The sequence below is a fragment of the Pelodiscus sinensis genome, chromosome 6 (assembly GCF_052426305.1).
Source record: "Pelodiscus sinensis isolate ZL-2025 chromosome 6, ASM5242630v1, whole genome shotgun sequence".
Classification (NCBI taxonomy): Eukaryota; Metazoa; Chordata; order Testudines; family Trionychidae; genus Pelodiscus; species Pelodiscus sinensis.
Genome location: NC_143057.1, coordinates 105,012,611 through 105,030,121, shown reverse-complemented (window position 1 = coordinate 105,030,121; position 17,511 = coordinate 105,012,611). Strand labels below are relative to the sequence as shown.

At 40.3% G+C, this 17,511-nt stretch overlaps 1 protein-coding gene across 4 annotated transcripts in view; it reads right to left on the bottom strand.

Moving 5' to 3' along the window:
* The window catches only part of FYB1 (FYN binding protein 1), a 121,453-nt gene that overhangs the window by 27,428 nt on the left and 76,514 nt on the right, over positions 1 to 17,511 (bottom strand). For 3 of the 4 annotated variants that reach the window (XM_014581770.4, XM_075932511.2, XM_006139480.5), the window contains exons 4-12: positions 17,129 to 17,178; positions 15,585 to 15,604; positions 14,708 to 14,754; positions 12,482 to 12,602; positions 10,431 to 10,590; positions 6,791 to 6,935; positions 3,362 to 3,390; positions 2,096 to 2,165; positions 555 to 695 (exon numbers count right to left, since the gene is read on the bottom strand). In XM_014581770.4, coding sequence (XP_014437256.3) covers positions 555 to 695; positions 2,096 to 2,165; positions 3,362 to 3,390; positions 6,791 to 6,935; positions 10,431 to 10,590; positions 12,482 to 12,602; positions 14,708 to 14,754; positions 15,585 to 15,604; positions 17,129 to 17,178 — 783 coding nt within the window. The remainder of the gene's footprint in view (positions 1 to 554; positions 696 to 2,095; positions 2,166 to 3,361; positions 3,391 to 6,790; positions 6,936 to 10,430; positions 10,591 to 12,481; positions 12,603 to 14,707; positions 14,755 to 15,584; positions 15,605 to 17,128; positions 17,179 to 17,511) is intronic. The other variant, XM_075932510.2, reaches the window with a different exon arrangement.

Sequence of the window (17,511 nt, the reverse complement as noted above, 5' to 3'; positions counted from 1 at the left end):
AAATACTTCAATTTAGTGACTGAGTTCTTTGGGTAAGTAAAATCATTTTGTTACCACATAATGCTCATATTATACAATTAAAACATATTCTCTGGACAGTTCTAAGACTATCTTATAGGACAGTTTTATTATATGCTTGTAGAAATTAATTAGTAAGCATTTTGGATCCAGTTCAGCAATCCATCATTATTCAGCGAAGGACTTAAGCACATGCTTAACTTTAAGCATATACTGAAGTTGCATTTATATCTATGTTTTACTGAATACTGAACTTTAAGAATGTGTGTTCATGCTCTGTTGGATTGGGACATCTTTTCACTTTGAATCTAAAATCAAATGTATATGCATCATACATTCTGTGATTAATAAAGATAGCATAGCATGGGAAAGAACATACTGCGGTAATTGTCGGCAATATTATTTCAGAATTTTAATATTTGTGTTCAGCTTGATTCATGATTGATTAGGTTGCTGTGAGAATATATTAGTAGCATATGCTCAACGCTGTATTAGCATTAGTTGTAGTGCATTGTGTTTTCATGGCAGATTCTTACAAGGAACCTCCATTATCTTCTGCCTCATTGACTTTGGTTGTTTTCTCTCGTACACTTTTCTTTTTGTCATCTTTTCCCTTTAACATCTTCAAAAGCCCTCTGGACCAGGAGTCATTCTTATCTTCATCCTGTGATATAGACCTTTGGAGTATGCATGCAATTATCACAATGCAGAATGGGACATTATCTCTTAAAAAGGCCATTTTCAGCTCTTGGTTGATGCATGTAATTCTCATTAGTGAGAACTAGGAGCATGTCATGAGATGAGAATAGACATCTATTAACTTATTTACTAAAATGTTAGTACTTAATATATATAGAATTAAAAATGCTATTAGAACAACAGCCATGCAAAGGCCAGTGGCTAACTAAAGCCCAGGTCGGGGAAGTACATAACCACATGGACCAAGAGCTCTTTTGGGTCATTCACATACCAATTTAATGTTTGTATGTTTTCATTTAGCAAACTAGAACCTGTATCTTTCTTCCCTTTCCTGTAATGATTATTCTGTCCATTTTTTTAAGTATGTTCCTGGCTGCAGCTTCTTTTGCTGCCTTCATAATCCATTCCGCACATAGTTTTATGCAGCTCAAGAAGACTAGACATATGAACATGTGCCTTAGGATCAGGGTTGAAGTCTCATCCAGTAACTGGCTCAGTGCAGTTGCAAAAGTCTGCTTGAGAGGAGCTGGTTGCAGATGAAGGCTTAAGTACCATTAACACACAAGAGCTGACATATTGTAGTGTACTTACAGCCAAGTAGACAGTGCTAAGTATAACTCTGCACTGGAAGCCTTTTCAACAGTCCAGTGTAATGTTTAGGAGAAGAAAAGTGGAAGGCGTCAAAAAGTATTCCTTGTTTTAGGCATTTATAGTGAGTAGCATTCTGGACCAGAAAAAATGATCCAGGTCTTCTAGGTCATTCACATGCCAATTTAATGTTTTTATATTGTCATTTACCAAACTAGCACCTGTAACTTTCTTCCCTTTCCTTTAAAGATTATTCTGTCCAGTTGTAATTTTTTTATGTTCATGGTTACAGCTTCTTTTGCTGCCTTTATAATGCATTATGCACATTAAAAATCTCACCGGAAGTAACATAGAACTCAGCTCTTGACTTAAGTTCATGCCTTTTTTTTAAAGTCTGTTCACTGCTGGAATAGTTTGGTAGCATTCTAGTTCTATGTATCTTTTTTAAGTCAATGAAACCATGCATGATTACACCAGCTAAAGATCAAGCTAAATACTTGTTAATTTTTATCCCACATTTAAAATGTTAAAATAAAAATCTATGGGACTCAGTTCAAATGGGCAATAATCATAAATGATATAAACCAGTGTTTCTTAAATCTTTTAAGACCAAGGAACACCAAACAATAATTTCTTTTTATGAGAAACATAAAAAAAAAAAAAAAGTCGCCTGTCCCTTTAAGGGCAGCCACTTTTGAACTCTGTTTTCTGCAGCACACCTCCAAGTCCCTCACAGCACACCAGTGTGCCACGGAAACACAGTTTAAGAAACACCGATATAAACACTTACCTAGCATTAGCATCCTCATCATCAATTCCATCATAAATTTCTTCATCGGCGGGAGGAGGTGGGAACATCACTTTAATAAATGGAAAAGTGAAATAATCCATGAATACTCAGATTCTGTTTAGTGGGACACTAACCAGTGGTTTAGTATAGGCTGCTACTTCTCTGAGTGACTTGTAATGTTAAATGTACAGGGTAGGTCCTCAGGTGATATAAATCAGTGAGGTTCTTCTGATTTATATCAACTCTGGACTGGCCTTAGTATATAAATAAAATAATGCCAATAAGAATAACCTGAATATTGAAAATAAGTAATTGGTGAAAACCAGTGGGCTGTTATGCTGTTGACCAACTCAATAACAAGATTTGTAACTTTTTAATTTTATTTTGTGTGTGATTTCAGTGCAGGTGAAAGGTGCTAGATGAAGATAAGGGTACCAGACAGACATTCAAAAAGGCTGAGGTCCTCTACTCAAGTAGAAAAGAAGTGAGTCAGAAGCTGTAGCAATGCAATCTTCCTCAGATTGACCCCTTCAATCTTTATGTATGGGCACCGCCTGATGGAGTGAAATGGTAATTCCATCTCCCAGTCTTTGGCCTCCCTGCCAAGGCTGTCTGTCAACTGAGAACCATGTGGAGGGAATCTTCCTAATCTGCATTGCTGGGGGGGTTCCATCTGTAACTGGTACTCTCAACTAAACTGAGAGCCTGAGCTGTGTCTAAGAAAAATAAAGAAATATATATACTGGGCTAACTTGAAAGCATTTTTAAAATGTGGATCAGTTCTGATGCTCCTGACAATGAGGAACTACTGTAGTAGCACTGATTCAAATTATAAAATGTGACTGGAACTAGATCTCCCCCTTAGCTCTGCCAGTGAACCATAACTTTGACTACCAGTATACAAGCTATTCTAGTGTTCAATTTCTTTTGAACAGAAAGTCTCAGTGATATTGAAATTTTGCCATTCTACATGGTGTTTTTGTGGTGTAAACTAGCATCTGCAATCATCCTCATTCTCATGATCATACTTTGGATTCACTGTACCCAGACTTTAAATTTTTGATTCATCCATGTTTCCACAGGTGGAACTACATGACAGGCAACTGCATGAAACCATCACCCCTCATGGTTTACCACTTGCTAAATAACATTTGCATACTTGTGGTTAATTATTCCATTACAGGAAATCATAAAGATCTGCACCTGTAGGTAAGCACTAAATAAAATACAAACAAGAAATTTAGATGTAATAAAAGTAGAACTTACTTCCAGTTCCACTTCGACCACCACTGTGGCTAGAAGAACAAAGTGAAAGAACTTTTACGATTCACATTTGCATTCATTGTAAAAAAAGAAAACAACAAACATACACCATTTTCTTGACATATGTTCTAGTATATTTCAATACACATGAATCCATCTAAATACTATATTCAAATCCTACATCTAGATGCCTAGATGGGCACTCAGGAAATATCTATTTTGCATGCTTAAATACTGACCTTCTAAATTGCCAAAGGTACCAATTATTTCTCTCTTTCTTTCATCACACTCATCACTATGATGTATGAGTGCCCACTAAACAACCAAAATGAAAACTATCAAAACCCTACATAAAAACACTTTAAAATAAAATTTTATTTAAAATGCCTCATTGCTATTAAATTTCAGCATATCACAAAGTTCAGCAGTCATACGTAGGCTTTTATTAAAAATTGGTGTCATTACCAGTTACAATAATATTTTGGTCAACGAGTTTTTTATTATGGTGATTTTATGTTGGTCTCAAAACACATTGGTGCATATGTCAGATATTTTGATATATGCAGGATAATTCAAGCTGAGGAACTGAATGCAAGGCTATAAATCATTAGAGAAGATTAAAATGCCAGAATATAGCTTGAAGGCTTTAATGAATCACAGGGCTCTAAAAGTGAATTCCAACCATTCCACTCTACAGGCTTTTACTGTTATTGTGATATATAAAAGTACAAGGAATTGTACTTAAACTCACATATATAGTCTACTGTTTTCTAAATAATCCAGTTTAATACAAAAATATGCACCCATCCTTATTAGCTGTTGAAAGCACAGCACAACTAAATTTCTGGCATCGAGATGGATGATTATAATATCCCTCATGAAAAGGAGAAGCCTAAAAATATTTTTGCAGTGAGGAATCTAATTTTGAAATTGACTCACCTAAATTAGTGAGCATAGCTTGATTCCCTGGTATGGCTAAGGGAGGAGTGGGCAATAATTTTCACAAGGAGGCCACTTAATGAATTTTGGTATGTGGTCAAGGGCCAGCTCCACTCCCTGGAAGGGGTGGGGCCTGAGGTGGAAGGGGCACGGTTGGGGACTAGTCTCCCTGCCAGACTTATTTGGGGCTGGAAGCTTTTAACTAAAAACACAGGAAAGGGCTCATGGCTCCCTCCCCCACCACTGATGCGTCACCTGGCAGCCACTCTGTGTTGCTGCAGCTATTTAAATGGCTCACAGCTCCAGCCCCTGCCAGGGTACTGCTGCGACCAGGAGCCATGAGGCATTTAAATAAGATCCTGCTGCCTGAGCCATTGCCTGAAAATTCAGTGGCACGAGCAGCAGGATAAAACCAAAATGGCCAGATGCAGTCTGTGGGCTGGATCAAAGTGTTTGCCAGGTTGGATCTGACCCCTGGGCTGCATCTTGCCCAGCCCTGGGCTAAACTGTACGTGCAAAGGATGATAGCCTTAAGCAACCTTTGTGCTCCCAGCTGCTCATTTGGTCCCCTTTTCAAATAGGGAGAAAATACTGTCCTGACAGCAGTTGTTGTATTGAAGAACAGCTATCTACAGCAGCAGCCTAGCCACTTGCTCTTGATCCTAGCCACATCCATATGTCAGGAGATGGTTCTAAATGCTAATAGGATGGCTGTATGCCACTGAAGGAGTCTCCTCCACAAGGGAAATCCCCCACAGTCTGGATATGGTATTTGCTGAGGCAGGGAGGTTAATTCTGTTAGCCACTGATCCCAAGGTATATGCCAGTCATGCCTTCAAACATCCCTCCACATTCATGGAGAGAGAGAGAGAGAGAGAGAGAGAGAGAGAGAGTTCAGAAGGCTCATGGGCTGTAGGGAATGCACAGATCTGAGGTTGTGCAGTTTCAGTGGTTCCTTTGCTTTTAGGGCCTTTCACCTGGGCTACGTCTACACTGGCCCCTTTTCCGGAAGGGGCATGTAAATTTCAGCAGTCGTCGTAGGGAAATCCGCGGGGGATTTAAATATCCCCCGCGGCATTTAAATAAAAATGTCCGCCGCTTTTTTTCGGCTTTTAAAAAAGCCGGAAAAGAGCGTCTAGACTGGCCCCGATCCTCTGGAAAAAGTGCCCTTTTCCGGAGGGTCTTATTCCTACTTCAAAGTACTTTTTCCGGAGGATCGGGGCCAGTCTAGACGCTCTTTTCCGGCTTTTTTAAAAGCCGAAAAAAAGCGGCGGACATTTTTATTTAAATGCCGCGGGGGATATTTAAATCCCCCGCGGATTTCCCTACGACGACTGCTGAAATTTACATGCCCCTTCCGGAAAAGGGGCCAGTGTAGACGTAGCCCTGTAGATTAGAAAGGGCAGGATGTGACTTTAAGAGAACTGTATTGTTTGTTCTGTGGTCTGTTTTGTGGGAATCCTGCATTTCATTCATTGCTTTCTATGGAGTTTTTATAGTTTTTTCTCCACTTTCACAGTTACCATCCTCCATTATACATAAATGCTTCTAGATTCTGGATTTCTTCTTTCATTCTTATTCCTCTCTCCACTTCAGTCATTTTAGGCCAGTTACATTTTTTTGTATATTATTAGCTGTTTTTCATTGCTATCAGAGTTTGTTGTATATTTGTAAAAAGCTCAGTTATGTTGTAAATTGTCATAAATAGAGACTAATCCCTCTGCCCACAGTCTCACCTGCATATCATTGGACTAAATCCTGAAGTCTTTGTGAAGTTAGTGGAAGTTTTGCCTAAACAGGGGCAATGTAACTACTGAAAAATAATTTATAGATTTAATCCAGACTGTGCAATTCAAAATCATTTAGCTCTCACAGACAGGGAAACTAGCTAAAAAAGGTAAGATTTTTGTCTTCTTTCACACCTCTCAACTGCTTATGTGATATTTGATGGGAAGTTTTATGTCACCCACTATTGTTTTGATTGTATTGATAGTTTTGTGCTCTGAACCCAGAGATGAAATGAATTATGAATTGATTTGAGATTAAAAAAATTAGATGGCCTCTGAATCTGAAAATATCGACTCAGATAGGCTTATAGAATGGATTGTCTTAAAAGCTATAACAAAGTTACAGACTGTCTGGAAGGAAATCCTACAATGCCTCCAACTCATAAAACGGGTATTGTTAAACAAGTAGAATTTAATGTGCCAAGATAGTGACCTTCACCATGGAATCTGTTGTATTTCCTAGTCTAAGCACAGGAAATATTATGGTAAAATTCAAATGCCTCAGACTAGCATATACTGTTTTTAAAATTGCATTTTCACATAGTTTCACTGTAATTTCACATACTTTGAAATCTGATGTTTTGTGTCAGCAAGAATATATATTTTTCAATTTAAAAATTCTGTGTTCCTGTTTTGTAATTTTCCTCATTTTGGATAATCTATCAATTGGATTAAATCAACTAACTTGAGTTGGATTCATACATACCTGCTGTTACTGTCCTGATCTCCAACATCATCATACACTTCTTGGTCACTGTCTACATGTTTCAGGGAAATACTCATGGAAGGTCTTTGTTTTCTTTTTAACGAATCATAGTCAATCTCCACCACCGTTGTTTTAATGTATCCATCTAAAACAATGATAGCTTATGATCAAGCCGCAACAATTTTCATTTTAAAACAGCAGCTAAGGAAGGACTTTAATAGAGGGCCGAGAACTCAAACGATTATAGTTGTATTGTATGGCTGAATAAGCTATAGAAATGTCTGAATCTAAGTAAGTTGGGCCTCCTCCACTTGCACGGTGCAAGTCAGGTGTAATTTCATTGAATTTAATGGGTTCAGACACATTCAGGTCATAGGAAAATCAGGCCCTGTGTGTCTTGGAAACAGAACCCCTCATTTTAAAGATGAATTAACACTACATAATCACTACAATGATAGCCACTAGAGATTCTGAGCCTGATGCTCAGCTGAGGGTGCAGTGCAATGGTGGGGAATGGTGCAAGTGGAAAAGTTGCTTTAAGATACCTTTGCTCAGCTAACCCTGAGGTTCCCATGCCAATACACAGTCCTCCAGCTTAGTTTTGAGCAGTGGTAGGCAACCGGTGGCTCACAATTTATTTTGTTTACTAATGCGCATGCACAGGGTTGCCAGATTCTGCTGGTTTCCACCTGCGTAATATTTTCCTATCAGTATTAATAAAATGACACTCACATAAAACAAGGGCATGTGAAGTGAGGTGCCTGTGGATTGTGCACAACATTGACTGTAAAAACCTTGCACTCCCTTTGCATCCAGTCAAAAAACTGCTAAGGTTCAATTGCAAATTTCAGGTATTCAAATACATTTAGCAAAACTACTGTATCCTGTGAGACCATCTTGGTTATGCCCCTCTTGTGGCCCACTGAGATAAAGGAGGGCCTCTGATGGAGCCCACTCACTAGCCTAGGTTACCCATTGCTGGTCTATGATCCAAACAGGCTGATAAATAGAGCACTGTATTGCAGGGACATTAAACTCACACTCCCTCCTTTTACTGTGAGTTGATACAGAGGTGTATAGGAGTTACTGTGCTGGACCTCTGTCACTGCAGAGATAATCTACACTGGGGGTGATCCTCCTGCTACCTGCGTGCCCTGGCTGGAGGAGCAATACAAAGCTTAGTTCATCTGACTTGAACTTCCATCTTTATAATTTATTGTGTAGATGTCCTTGGCAAAATAATCTATAATAATAAAATGGATTTAAATACTGTGTCTGCTGGCCGATAAAAGTTATGGACATTTGGACTTACAGATTTTTTTTTTCAAAAATGAGAAAGGCAAAAGGAAAGAACACTGAAAATCCTTTTTTTCCACCTGGTGCAGCAGCCCAATTCCTGGTGCATTTTCTCGCTAACTTACATCTGAAAATTACTTACTTCATATAAAAGTTAAGTAACTAGAAAAAAATGATGGAAACTTGGAAAGTAAACTAAAGTCTTTGTTACATATTTCAAATGAATAGTTATAAATATCCTTCTTTTATATCATTATATATTTTCATTCTCTTTTCAACCTTTCCTCTTTCTTATCAGTTTATATACTTTTAATTAAGCAGATAAGATTCAGGATGAAACATCGATGAACTACTCTGTGTTATACCTTTAACCTTCGCCCATAGGAAGGTTGGTACAACTTCTGCTTTTGCTGAAATAAAAATTAGTTTATGACAGCCAAAATAAGTTAAATTAGTTAGCTTGAGACAGCTGCATAAGAACCCTAACGCTCCTACAGAGATTTTAATTTTGTGTGTATAAAACTTCTCAAACAACGTATTTTTAAAATGAAAGTCTCTTTAACAGTATAATGATAGAAATGTAGCCGTGTTAGTCTGAGGTAGCTGAAGCAAAATGCAGGACAATGTAGCACTTTAAAGACTAACAAGATGGTTTATTAGATGATGAGCTTTCATGGGCCAGACCCACTTCCTCAGATCAAATAGTGGAAGAAAATAGTCACAACCATATATACCAAAGGATACAATTAAAAAAAATGAACACATATGAAAAGGACAGACACTTACCTTCCTTCCTTCCCCCCCCCCCCCCCCCCCGCATCCCCCTCCTGTTCTGAAATGTGATTTGTCCTTTTCATATATGTTCATTTTTTTTAATTGTATCCTTTGGTATATATGGTTGTGACAATTTTCTTCCACTATTTGATCTGAGGAAGTGGGTCTGGCCCACGAAAGCTCATCAACTAATAAACCATCTTGTTAGTCTTTAAAGTGCTACATTGTCCTGCATTTTGCTTTAACAGTATAAGTTAGTATTCCCATTCTCATAAAGCACTTGTGCTCCGATCCAGCAAAGCATTTTGACATAAAGCCAATGGGATTACAGACAGATACTAATGTTCTTGAAGGTAAGCCATATGCTTAAATGCTTTTGTTGGATCAAGACCCTACTGTCTGTGTCTGTAAATTAGAGACTGGATCCATCAGTATAAATGTGCACAGCTCCACTTATTTCACTGATTTACACCAGATGATGATTTGGTCCCAACAACATAAGTGTGTGAGGAGCTGGGGCTAAAGGTATGGATGGGAGAAAAAAGACACATTTTTGAGTTTTTAAAAACAACTCCTGAGTTTAGGAATCAAATAGGAAAGCTGGAATGTTCCCATTTTTTCTTGAGCCTTGTAGGAAGTTCTGAAGATTATTTCTCTTACTTACACTAGTCCTATATCTGTGTAATGCCAGTGACTGTAAATAAGGGGAAAATTGGGCCTTTTAATATCTTTTTTTTAACAGCTCCGGGAAAAAAATACTTCCTCAGGGTATGTCTACACTACCCTCCTAGTTCGAACTAGGAGGGTAATGTATGCATACCGCACTTGCTAATGAAGCCCGGGATTTGAATTTCCCGGGCTTCATTAGCATAAGCGGGGAGCCGCCATTTTTAAATCCCCGCTGCTTCGAACCCCGTGTAGCGCGGCTACACGGGGCTCGAACTAGGTAGTTCGGACTAGGGTGCCTATTCCGAACTACCGGTACACCTCGTTTCACGAGGAGTAACGGTAGTTCGGAATAGGACCCTAGTCCGAACTACCTAGTTCGAGCCCCGTGTAGCCGCGCTACACGGGGTTCGAAGCAGCGGGGATTTAAAAATGGCGGCTCCCCGCTTATGCTAATGAAGCCCGGGAAATTCAAATCCCGGGCTTCATTAGCAAGTGCGGTATGCATACATTACCCCGCTAGTTCGAACTAGCGGGGTAGTGTAGACATACCCCCAGAGACAAGCTCCAGTGCTGATTCTAAAGCAGACATATTGAGCCACACCCTCAGTGGATATAAACTGATTTAGCTCCAGCGGTGAGGATCTGCCCTTTTGTCCTTAATTAAGCCTAGAATCCCTAAATTTGCCAATCTGCAGAACATAACTTCACATTGTGAGCTGTGTCCCCCGTCAGATAAGCACAGCAGTACGAGCTGTGGCGGTTAATTCTACATGTCCTTGCCCATATTGGCCAAGGATCTAGTTCAGTTAATGTTGCTCTCTCACATAATTCTGTATGCACTCATGCTGCCAGTGTTCAACACAACACACAATTAGGGGTAAAGTGGAGAATCAGAACGTACAGCATCCTTTTGTTGTCCTGCCCAGCCACTTTCCTTCAGGATTGTCTGTAATACGGATGATTTCAATTTTGTCACCCTGTTTGACAGTCATCTCATTCTTGCCTCCCTTGTAGTCCATGCAAGCTCGTGCCTGATGAATGACTTGGATGGGTCCTGATAACTGCACAGAAAAACACAACAAGAGAAATTACACACACACACACACACACACACACACACACACACACACACACACACAAACATGCAGAGGATGTGCTGATTGTTTTGAGAAAAATTTAGATGAAACACAAAACAATAATTTGTTTTTGGTGCCTCCCACATGAGGTAGGCATTTTGCAAACAAACACAAAGGCACAGTCTCTGCTCTGAAAAGCATACACATTAAAGACACGCTAACAAGCAAAAGGTGCAGGGGAGAGCCCGACTACTGCATATGATTCAAGCAGTTGAGCTAGTAATTGGCCACAGCTTGGTAATTCAATGTATTCATAACACAGGGATAGGGGAGTGGCCAGAGCAGTACAGAAAGGGTATTGCCATGTATTAGAATGACAGATAAGATATCTGTTTAGATGAATACAACATGTTTGTCTGAATGTCTGCATTTATGGAAAACAATACATTTTAGCCTACATGATAAGATGGTCTAAGACCAGTAGCCTAAAACTACTGAGCATGTTAATACTTATATTCCAACCAAGAATTTGGTGTGAGAGAAGAATTTGGGGCCACACCCCTGAAATCCACATCTTCCAGATCTATTGCTATTGTGTCCACTATTTACTGTCCAACGTGCCAAATCTTCTCAGCCTTTCACCAAAGGCTGTGCTCCAGGCACAGAATAATCACAATGGTTTCTTTGGTTCTTTGCAGAAACATGACAGGGGGGTTGTGGGCAGGCAACAAGGATAGTAGAGAATGACCAGTGGATTTGTAGGCTACATGGGTCCACTTGTTACAAACTATGCCTAAGTTGTTTGGGGGCACAGTGAACTGGGCTCATTACTACACAACAATGGGCTTTATTTAGCATGACTTTCGCTCAGCTTCACAGGTTCTTTATTTCCAGCCTCTCAATTGTGTTAGGAGATTTCATTCGTCTGTCCCAAGTGCTGCTCCTTCATACAAAAAGCATTTGTGGGCCCAATCCCATAAGGTGCTCTGGCCCAAATATGCAAAGCATGTGTTTTAACTTTAAGGCTGTGTCTAGACTGGCCAGTTTTTCCGGAAAATCAGCCGCTTTTCCAGAAAAACTTGCCAGCTGTCTACGCTGGCCGCTTGAATTTCCGCAGAAGCACTGACTTCCTACTGTAAGAAATCACTGCTTCTTGCGGAAATACTATTCTGCTCCTGTTCAGGCAAAAGGGCTAGCGTAGACAGCTCAGATTTGTTTTCCGCAAAAAAGCCCCGATCGCGAAAATGGCGATCGGGGATTTTTTGCGGAAAAGCATGTCTAGATTGGCATGGACGCTTTTCCGCAAAAAGTGCTTTTGAGGAAAAGCTTCCATGCCAATCTAGACGATCTGTTCCGAAAATGCTTTTAAAGGAAAACTTTTCCGTTAAAAGCATTTCCGGAAAATCATGCCAATCTAGACGCAGCCTAAGTCTGTGAAGGGCCGTGGACCTAAATTCTCCTTTTCACTGAGGTCCCTCTATGTTACCTTGACATGGCAAACAGTTTGTAAATTATATGTATGTTAAGGCCCTTTTACAATAGTGGTGTTTGCATGTAAGAGACTTTATGGAAATGAAAATCAGGCCCTACAAACACTGAAGTGCTTGTCACATCACTGGGAAATTTCACATGCTTAAATTCAAGGTATGTTCAAGTTCTTTCCAGGGCCAGACTGTTCAGCCCCTTCCAGGATTGAACCTTGCCTCTGACTTTGTCCAAGGGAGAAAAGTTCATCCTAAATGCTGAATGACCTCGCAGTACCAAGCTGGCTTGCACCCATACCATATTTTTGCACTGAAATGTGTGTCTTAAATGACATAAGGCTAAATAATGGCTGATGCACTTTGATGTGTAGCCTGGCACAGAAAGACCTTACTTTGAACTTCTTTCTGATTTCTTGCTCTTTCTTTTCTTTTTCCCTTTGTTCTTTCTTCTCTTGGTCCAATCTTCTCTTTTCTTCCTTCTCTTTCTTCTTTTCTTCTTCTTTTGATGTGGCTCTGAACAATGAACACAGATTATTTCACAGGGAAGGGTATGAATGTAAAAGAGAGTGGGCAGAAGTGGGTAAGCACTCAGAGCTGATCTCTTCCAAGATCAGATATGAGAAGATATCCCTTAATAATATCATGGAAACATGTTCTGAACCCTATGGTAGTTGGTCCTGGATGGATGAGCTACATAGAAGAGGGGGTATTTGGCAACCCTTTCCCTGCAAGGCATCTGCAAAAGGTGCAACCATCATTTAGCTGGCTATGCTGGAGAGGTCCAAAGTGACATTAGTCCCAGAAGGTCTCAAATTCTCAGTCTGCAGACCATCCCCAGCTGGAATGATTGTACAATCTGGCCTGGGACTCATGGCAGGCTGGGGGAGGGGAGACACTATCCTTTACCAGCCCGCATGCCCCGCCCTTTCCTGCCCTCACCCTGCCCTCTCACCCCATGGAATCCCCAGAAGACATGGCTTCAGGGATTATTGGGAGGGAGGCCTGGTGCCATGTGGCAGCTGGAACCGCGGGGGAAGTGGAGTGCACAGGGTGAGTGCACTCACTCTTTTGTGCTCCACTTCCGCCGTGGTTCCTGCCATTGCAGAGAGTGCAGGGGGACATGACCACTGCCACTGTGCCAGCTTTTCCTCGCCCCATTGATCCCCAAAGCCACATCCTCGGGGGAGAGGGTGCCATGGGGGGCGGGGAAGAGGGAACAGTATGTCAGGAAGGGATGGAGTTTGAAGGCCATTAAAGGACACGCCTCGCCAGCCTGACAGGAGTTCTGGGACAAATTGTGCAATTGCTCTGGCTGGGGATGGATGTGGGCTGGGAGTTTGAGACTCAGGTCTACATGTAATTTTATACCTGGTACTGGCCATGCTACCTGGGTTGGCCTCATGAGTCTTGGGCTAAGGGGCTGCTTATCTGCAGTATAGACATTCAGGTTTAGGCTGCAACCTGAGCTTTGGTACCCTCCAACCTTGTAGGGTCTTAAAGCCCAATCTCTAGCCTGAGCTCAAACATTAACACCACAATTAAATAGCCCCGTTGCCTGAGCCCAAGTCAGCTGACACCAGCCAGCCCAGCTTTTTAATCACAGTGTAGATATACCCAAAAGGGACATGTGCCAGTGAGAGGCCTGGCCCTGCTCCTGCATGCAGGACAGCACCAGCAGGTGAGCTCTTGGATGGAACAGGAAGGACTGGCGATAGCATTGGAATGTGCATCACTTCAGAGCAATGAGTCTCACAGGTATAACGTAGTTCCCTGTTTGTGTGTGCATCTATTAAACGGACTTGGATGGACCCAGAGATGGAACTACTATATACCTCTCAAATGTACCTTACTTGGGGAGACATCACTTATCTCCGCCTCAACATTACCTATGTTCTAGGTGCATTTTGTGCCCCTTCACTGTTATTGTTGAAAACAATTTTGCATTACAAATAATGAATCATGAATTAGAGTCCTAGAACCCGATTTACTCCAAAGAAAAGCATCCCACAATGCTATAACTTTCCTGCATGCATTACTTTTCTGTGCCCCATATTGTGGGTCTGTCACAGCTTGCTTCCCACTTGTGGGCTTTAGGCAGTTGTGAGTCAGACCACTGGTCCTTCAGGTGTGGGGCACTGCTGCAGTTCTGTAGGAAGGAAACTTGCATTTCTGCTTTCTATACTGTCCCTGCTCAGTGGATACACAGAAGTTTCCAAACTTGTTTCATGATCTCTATAAAAATGGACTTTGAGAATCACAGCATTAACAAAATAATTCAACTAGTATGAGGGGTGTATTTTGTTCCCATTTCAGGCAGTATTTCTGTGCAGCATCTCAGCCATGTTCCAAAAAGCTGAAGAGCACACTTTATTGCTATGCAAATCAAAATAATCACAGGGCTTCATTTGAGGAAGCACCTCCAGCCCATTTTAAATCAGCTTTTAGGAGGGAATTAACCTGTAAACTGATGTGCTTTCTTTATGGAAGATGATTAAAGTGGATATGCAGTGAAGTTCTGGATCAGAAGTAGTATATTTCCTACCATATTGCCTAACAATCTTTTCTTCATTCAGTAACAAAGCACAATGAATCAGACCTGTATAAGTTAGATTTGGTACCTCATGTCATTGATATCTTCATATGTCTCTCCCTCACTCTCTTGATCCTATAAGAAAAAATAATCATGACTCAGTTTCCAATGGCCCAAATACTCTGATGTTGCATAGAGAAATTTCCAGACCAGCTGAATTTTATAGCTAGATACAAACAGATATACATGAAGGCAGAAAAATAATTGAAAATGCATTTAATCTTTCCAAGCCCAAATTACTAAATTGTTCAAATATGTATTTCTTCTATTTAGATTTGAGTTGTCTATCCATCTACACAGCCTCCCTCCTCAGTTTATTCTGAAGTGAATCTCTGTGATGTTACTTCAGCTACACTGCATCTAAAAGATGGCACAGACTTCAAAAGGAGTACAGAGTTAGAACCTCATTATGGGAAATGATTCACTGAAGAGGACAAAGTTATTGAATGTATTGGAATAAGGCTCAGATTAGGATTCTGTTCCTGGCTTTGCCAGAGATGTATTGTGTAACTGTGGGCAAGACATTAAAACCATAATTTATTGAGGTTCTTAATCACATGCCTCATTTTAAGCACATGAGTAATCATACTGAAATCAACAAGGGACACTCATGTGCTTAAAATTAGGCACGTGATTGGTGAAATAGACCAATATTTCTGGAAAATTTAAATGAAACTGAAATGTCTGTGAAACTTGGAAATAGAAGATTTTGTGAACTTTTTAGTTTCTGGCTAGCTTTTTAATTAACTCCACTTTTGTTCGGTGTCTGTCCACTTTCATTGTTGCCCTCAACAGTTCTGCAATGTATCAGCAATCCACAGGATCTATTCTGCAAGAAATGGGCTTTTTTAATTCAATGACATTAAATAATATGTTTTCTGCGTATTACAAAGGATAATACTTACCCCATCTGTATTTCCACGACCTAAATGACCAAAAATACAAACAGACTATTACTTTCTTTTTTAGAGAAAGTGCCTTAGGCTGGTGCTAACTATATGGACATATATACAACTGTACCTTAACTAGTGACAGTTATAGATTTATAATTACTCTTATGGATTTTAATGAGGATAAGAATGCAAATGAATTAAGACGAACAGAGCTTCCTAGTGCTAATATTGTGGTTCTTTGTAAACTTCAAGCAGTATCTGATATTAAGCTCTTTCACAGATCATTTGACATAATGTATATTTTATCACAGAATGTTCATTTTAAAGAGTCCTCAGAGACAACACTGTTCTTGCCTATCATATCAGTTTACAAAAATCCAACCACTTACAAGCAATGAAAAGAATAGTTAAGGACATACAATTTTACACTGGTCACATAGGGACCATGCACCCACCACCCCCTACAGTCATGGCAGGGAGAATGGTCGAATAAGACCTGTACTCCCTATGGGTATGTCTACACTACCCCGCTAGTTCGAACTAGGAGGGTAATGTAGGCATACCGCACTTGCAAATGAAGCCCGGGATTTGAATTTCCCGGGCTTCATTTGCATAAGCGGGGAGCCGCCATTTTTAAAACCCCACTGGTTAGAACCCCGTGCAGCGCGGCTACACGGGGCACGAACTAGGTAGTTCGAACTAGGTTTCTAGTTCGAACTACCGTTACTCCTCATTTCACGAGGAGTAATGGTAGTTCGAACTAGGAAGCCTAGTTTGTGCCCCGTGTAGCCGCGCTGCACGGGGTTCGAACCAGCGGGGTTTTAAAAATGGCGGCTCCCCGCTTATGCAAATGAAGCCCGGGAAATTCAAATCCCGGGCTTCATTTGCAAGTGCGGTATGCCTACATTACCCTCCTAGTTCGAACTAGGAGGGTAGTGTAGACATACCCTATCATGCTAGCTGTGCTGTGGCCTGAAGCACAGGAAGAGAAAGCTACCCAGGCTGTGCAAGTGGGTGACATGCTTCAGCTCCACCCCACTATATGCCGTGCAGGCTAGTGAAGTACACTGTGGGTTATATAGCCTGACATAGTTTACTTTCTTCCTATGGGAGACAAGGAGAGAAAGTAAAAATCTACTTCTTGGGCTGCTCCTGTACAACACAACTATGTGCTAGCCCTTGCTCAGGGCAGATGTCAAGGTGATAATAATACATAACATGCAAATTACTTTTATCAAGTATAAAAACAATGCATGTTTCATGAGAACACAATAACTAATGCTGCAAAAACGAAATTTGTTCCAGATCAGCATTGGAAATTATTAGGCTCAGCAAATCTTCCAAGCCAAAGTTATGTGGATGCTAAATCAAGGCTTTCTAAGAGAACAACCTTGTCATGTTGATTGTGGAGAAGTGACAGATTGTACAAAATTTACACCACTGCACAGTATGACTTGAAGCTCAATAACACTGTAAATAACTATTCCATCACTTTTATTATAGCTACAACATTTTTAATTCTTAAATGATTGCTATAAATTGAAATGTATTCTTACCATCTGCACCAAATTCAACATCATCGTAACTCTGTTCATTTTCTAGGCTTCTGTGAATATGAAAAGAAAATGTGACATCTGAGAAGATAGTTCCTATAATTATACCTTCATTTAATTAAGTTCTGCATATTTAGCTGCATGTGCCAAGAATTTGGGACACCGGCTGCATAGTTTGTTCACTTTCAGCCCTAAACAATACAGAGCTTAGATCTGTGTTAAAGTACAGTTGAGATTCCCATACTAGATTAAGTGCAACTGTGGTTTTACATGATGGTATCTTGACTCTGAATGTACAAACAGAAAATAAATGCCAAAGGCACTCATATGCAAGTGGTATAAACACTGTAATTTTGTGGATCAACAGACAGACAGAATAGTCAGAA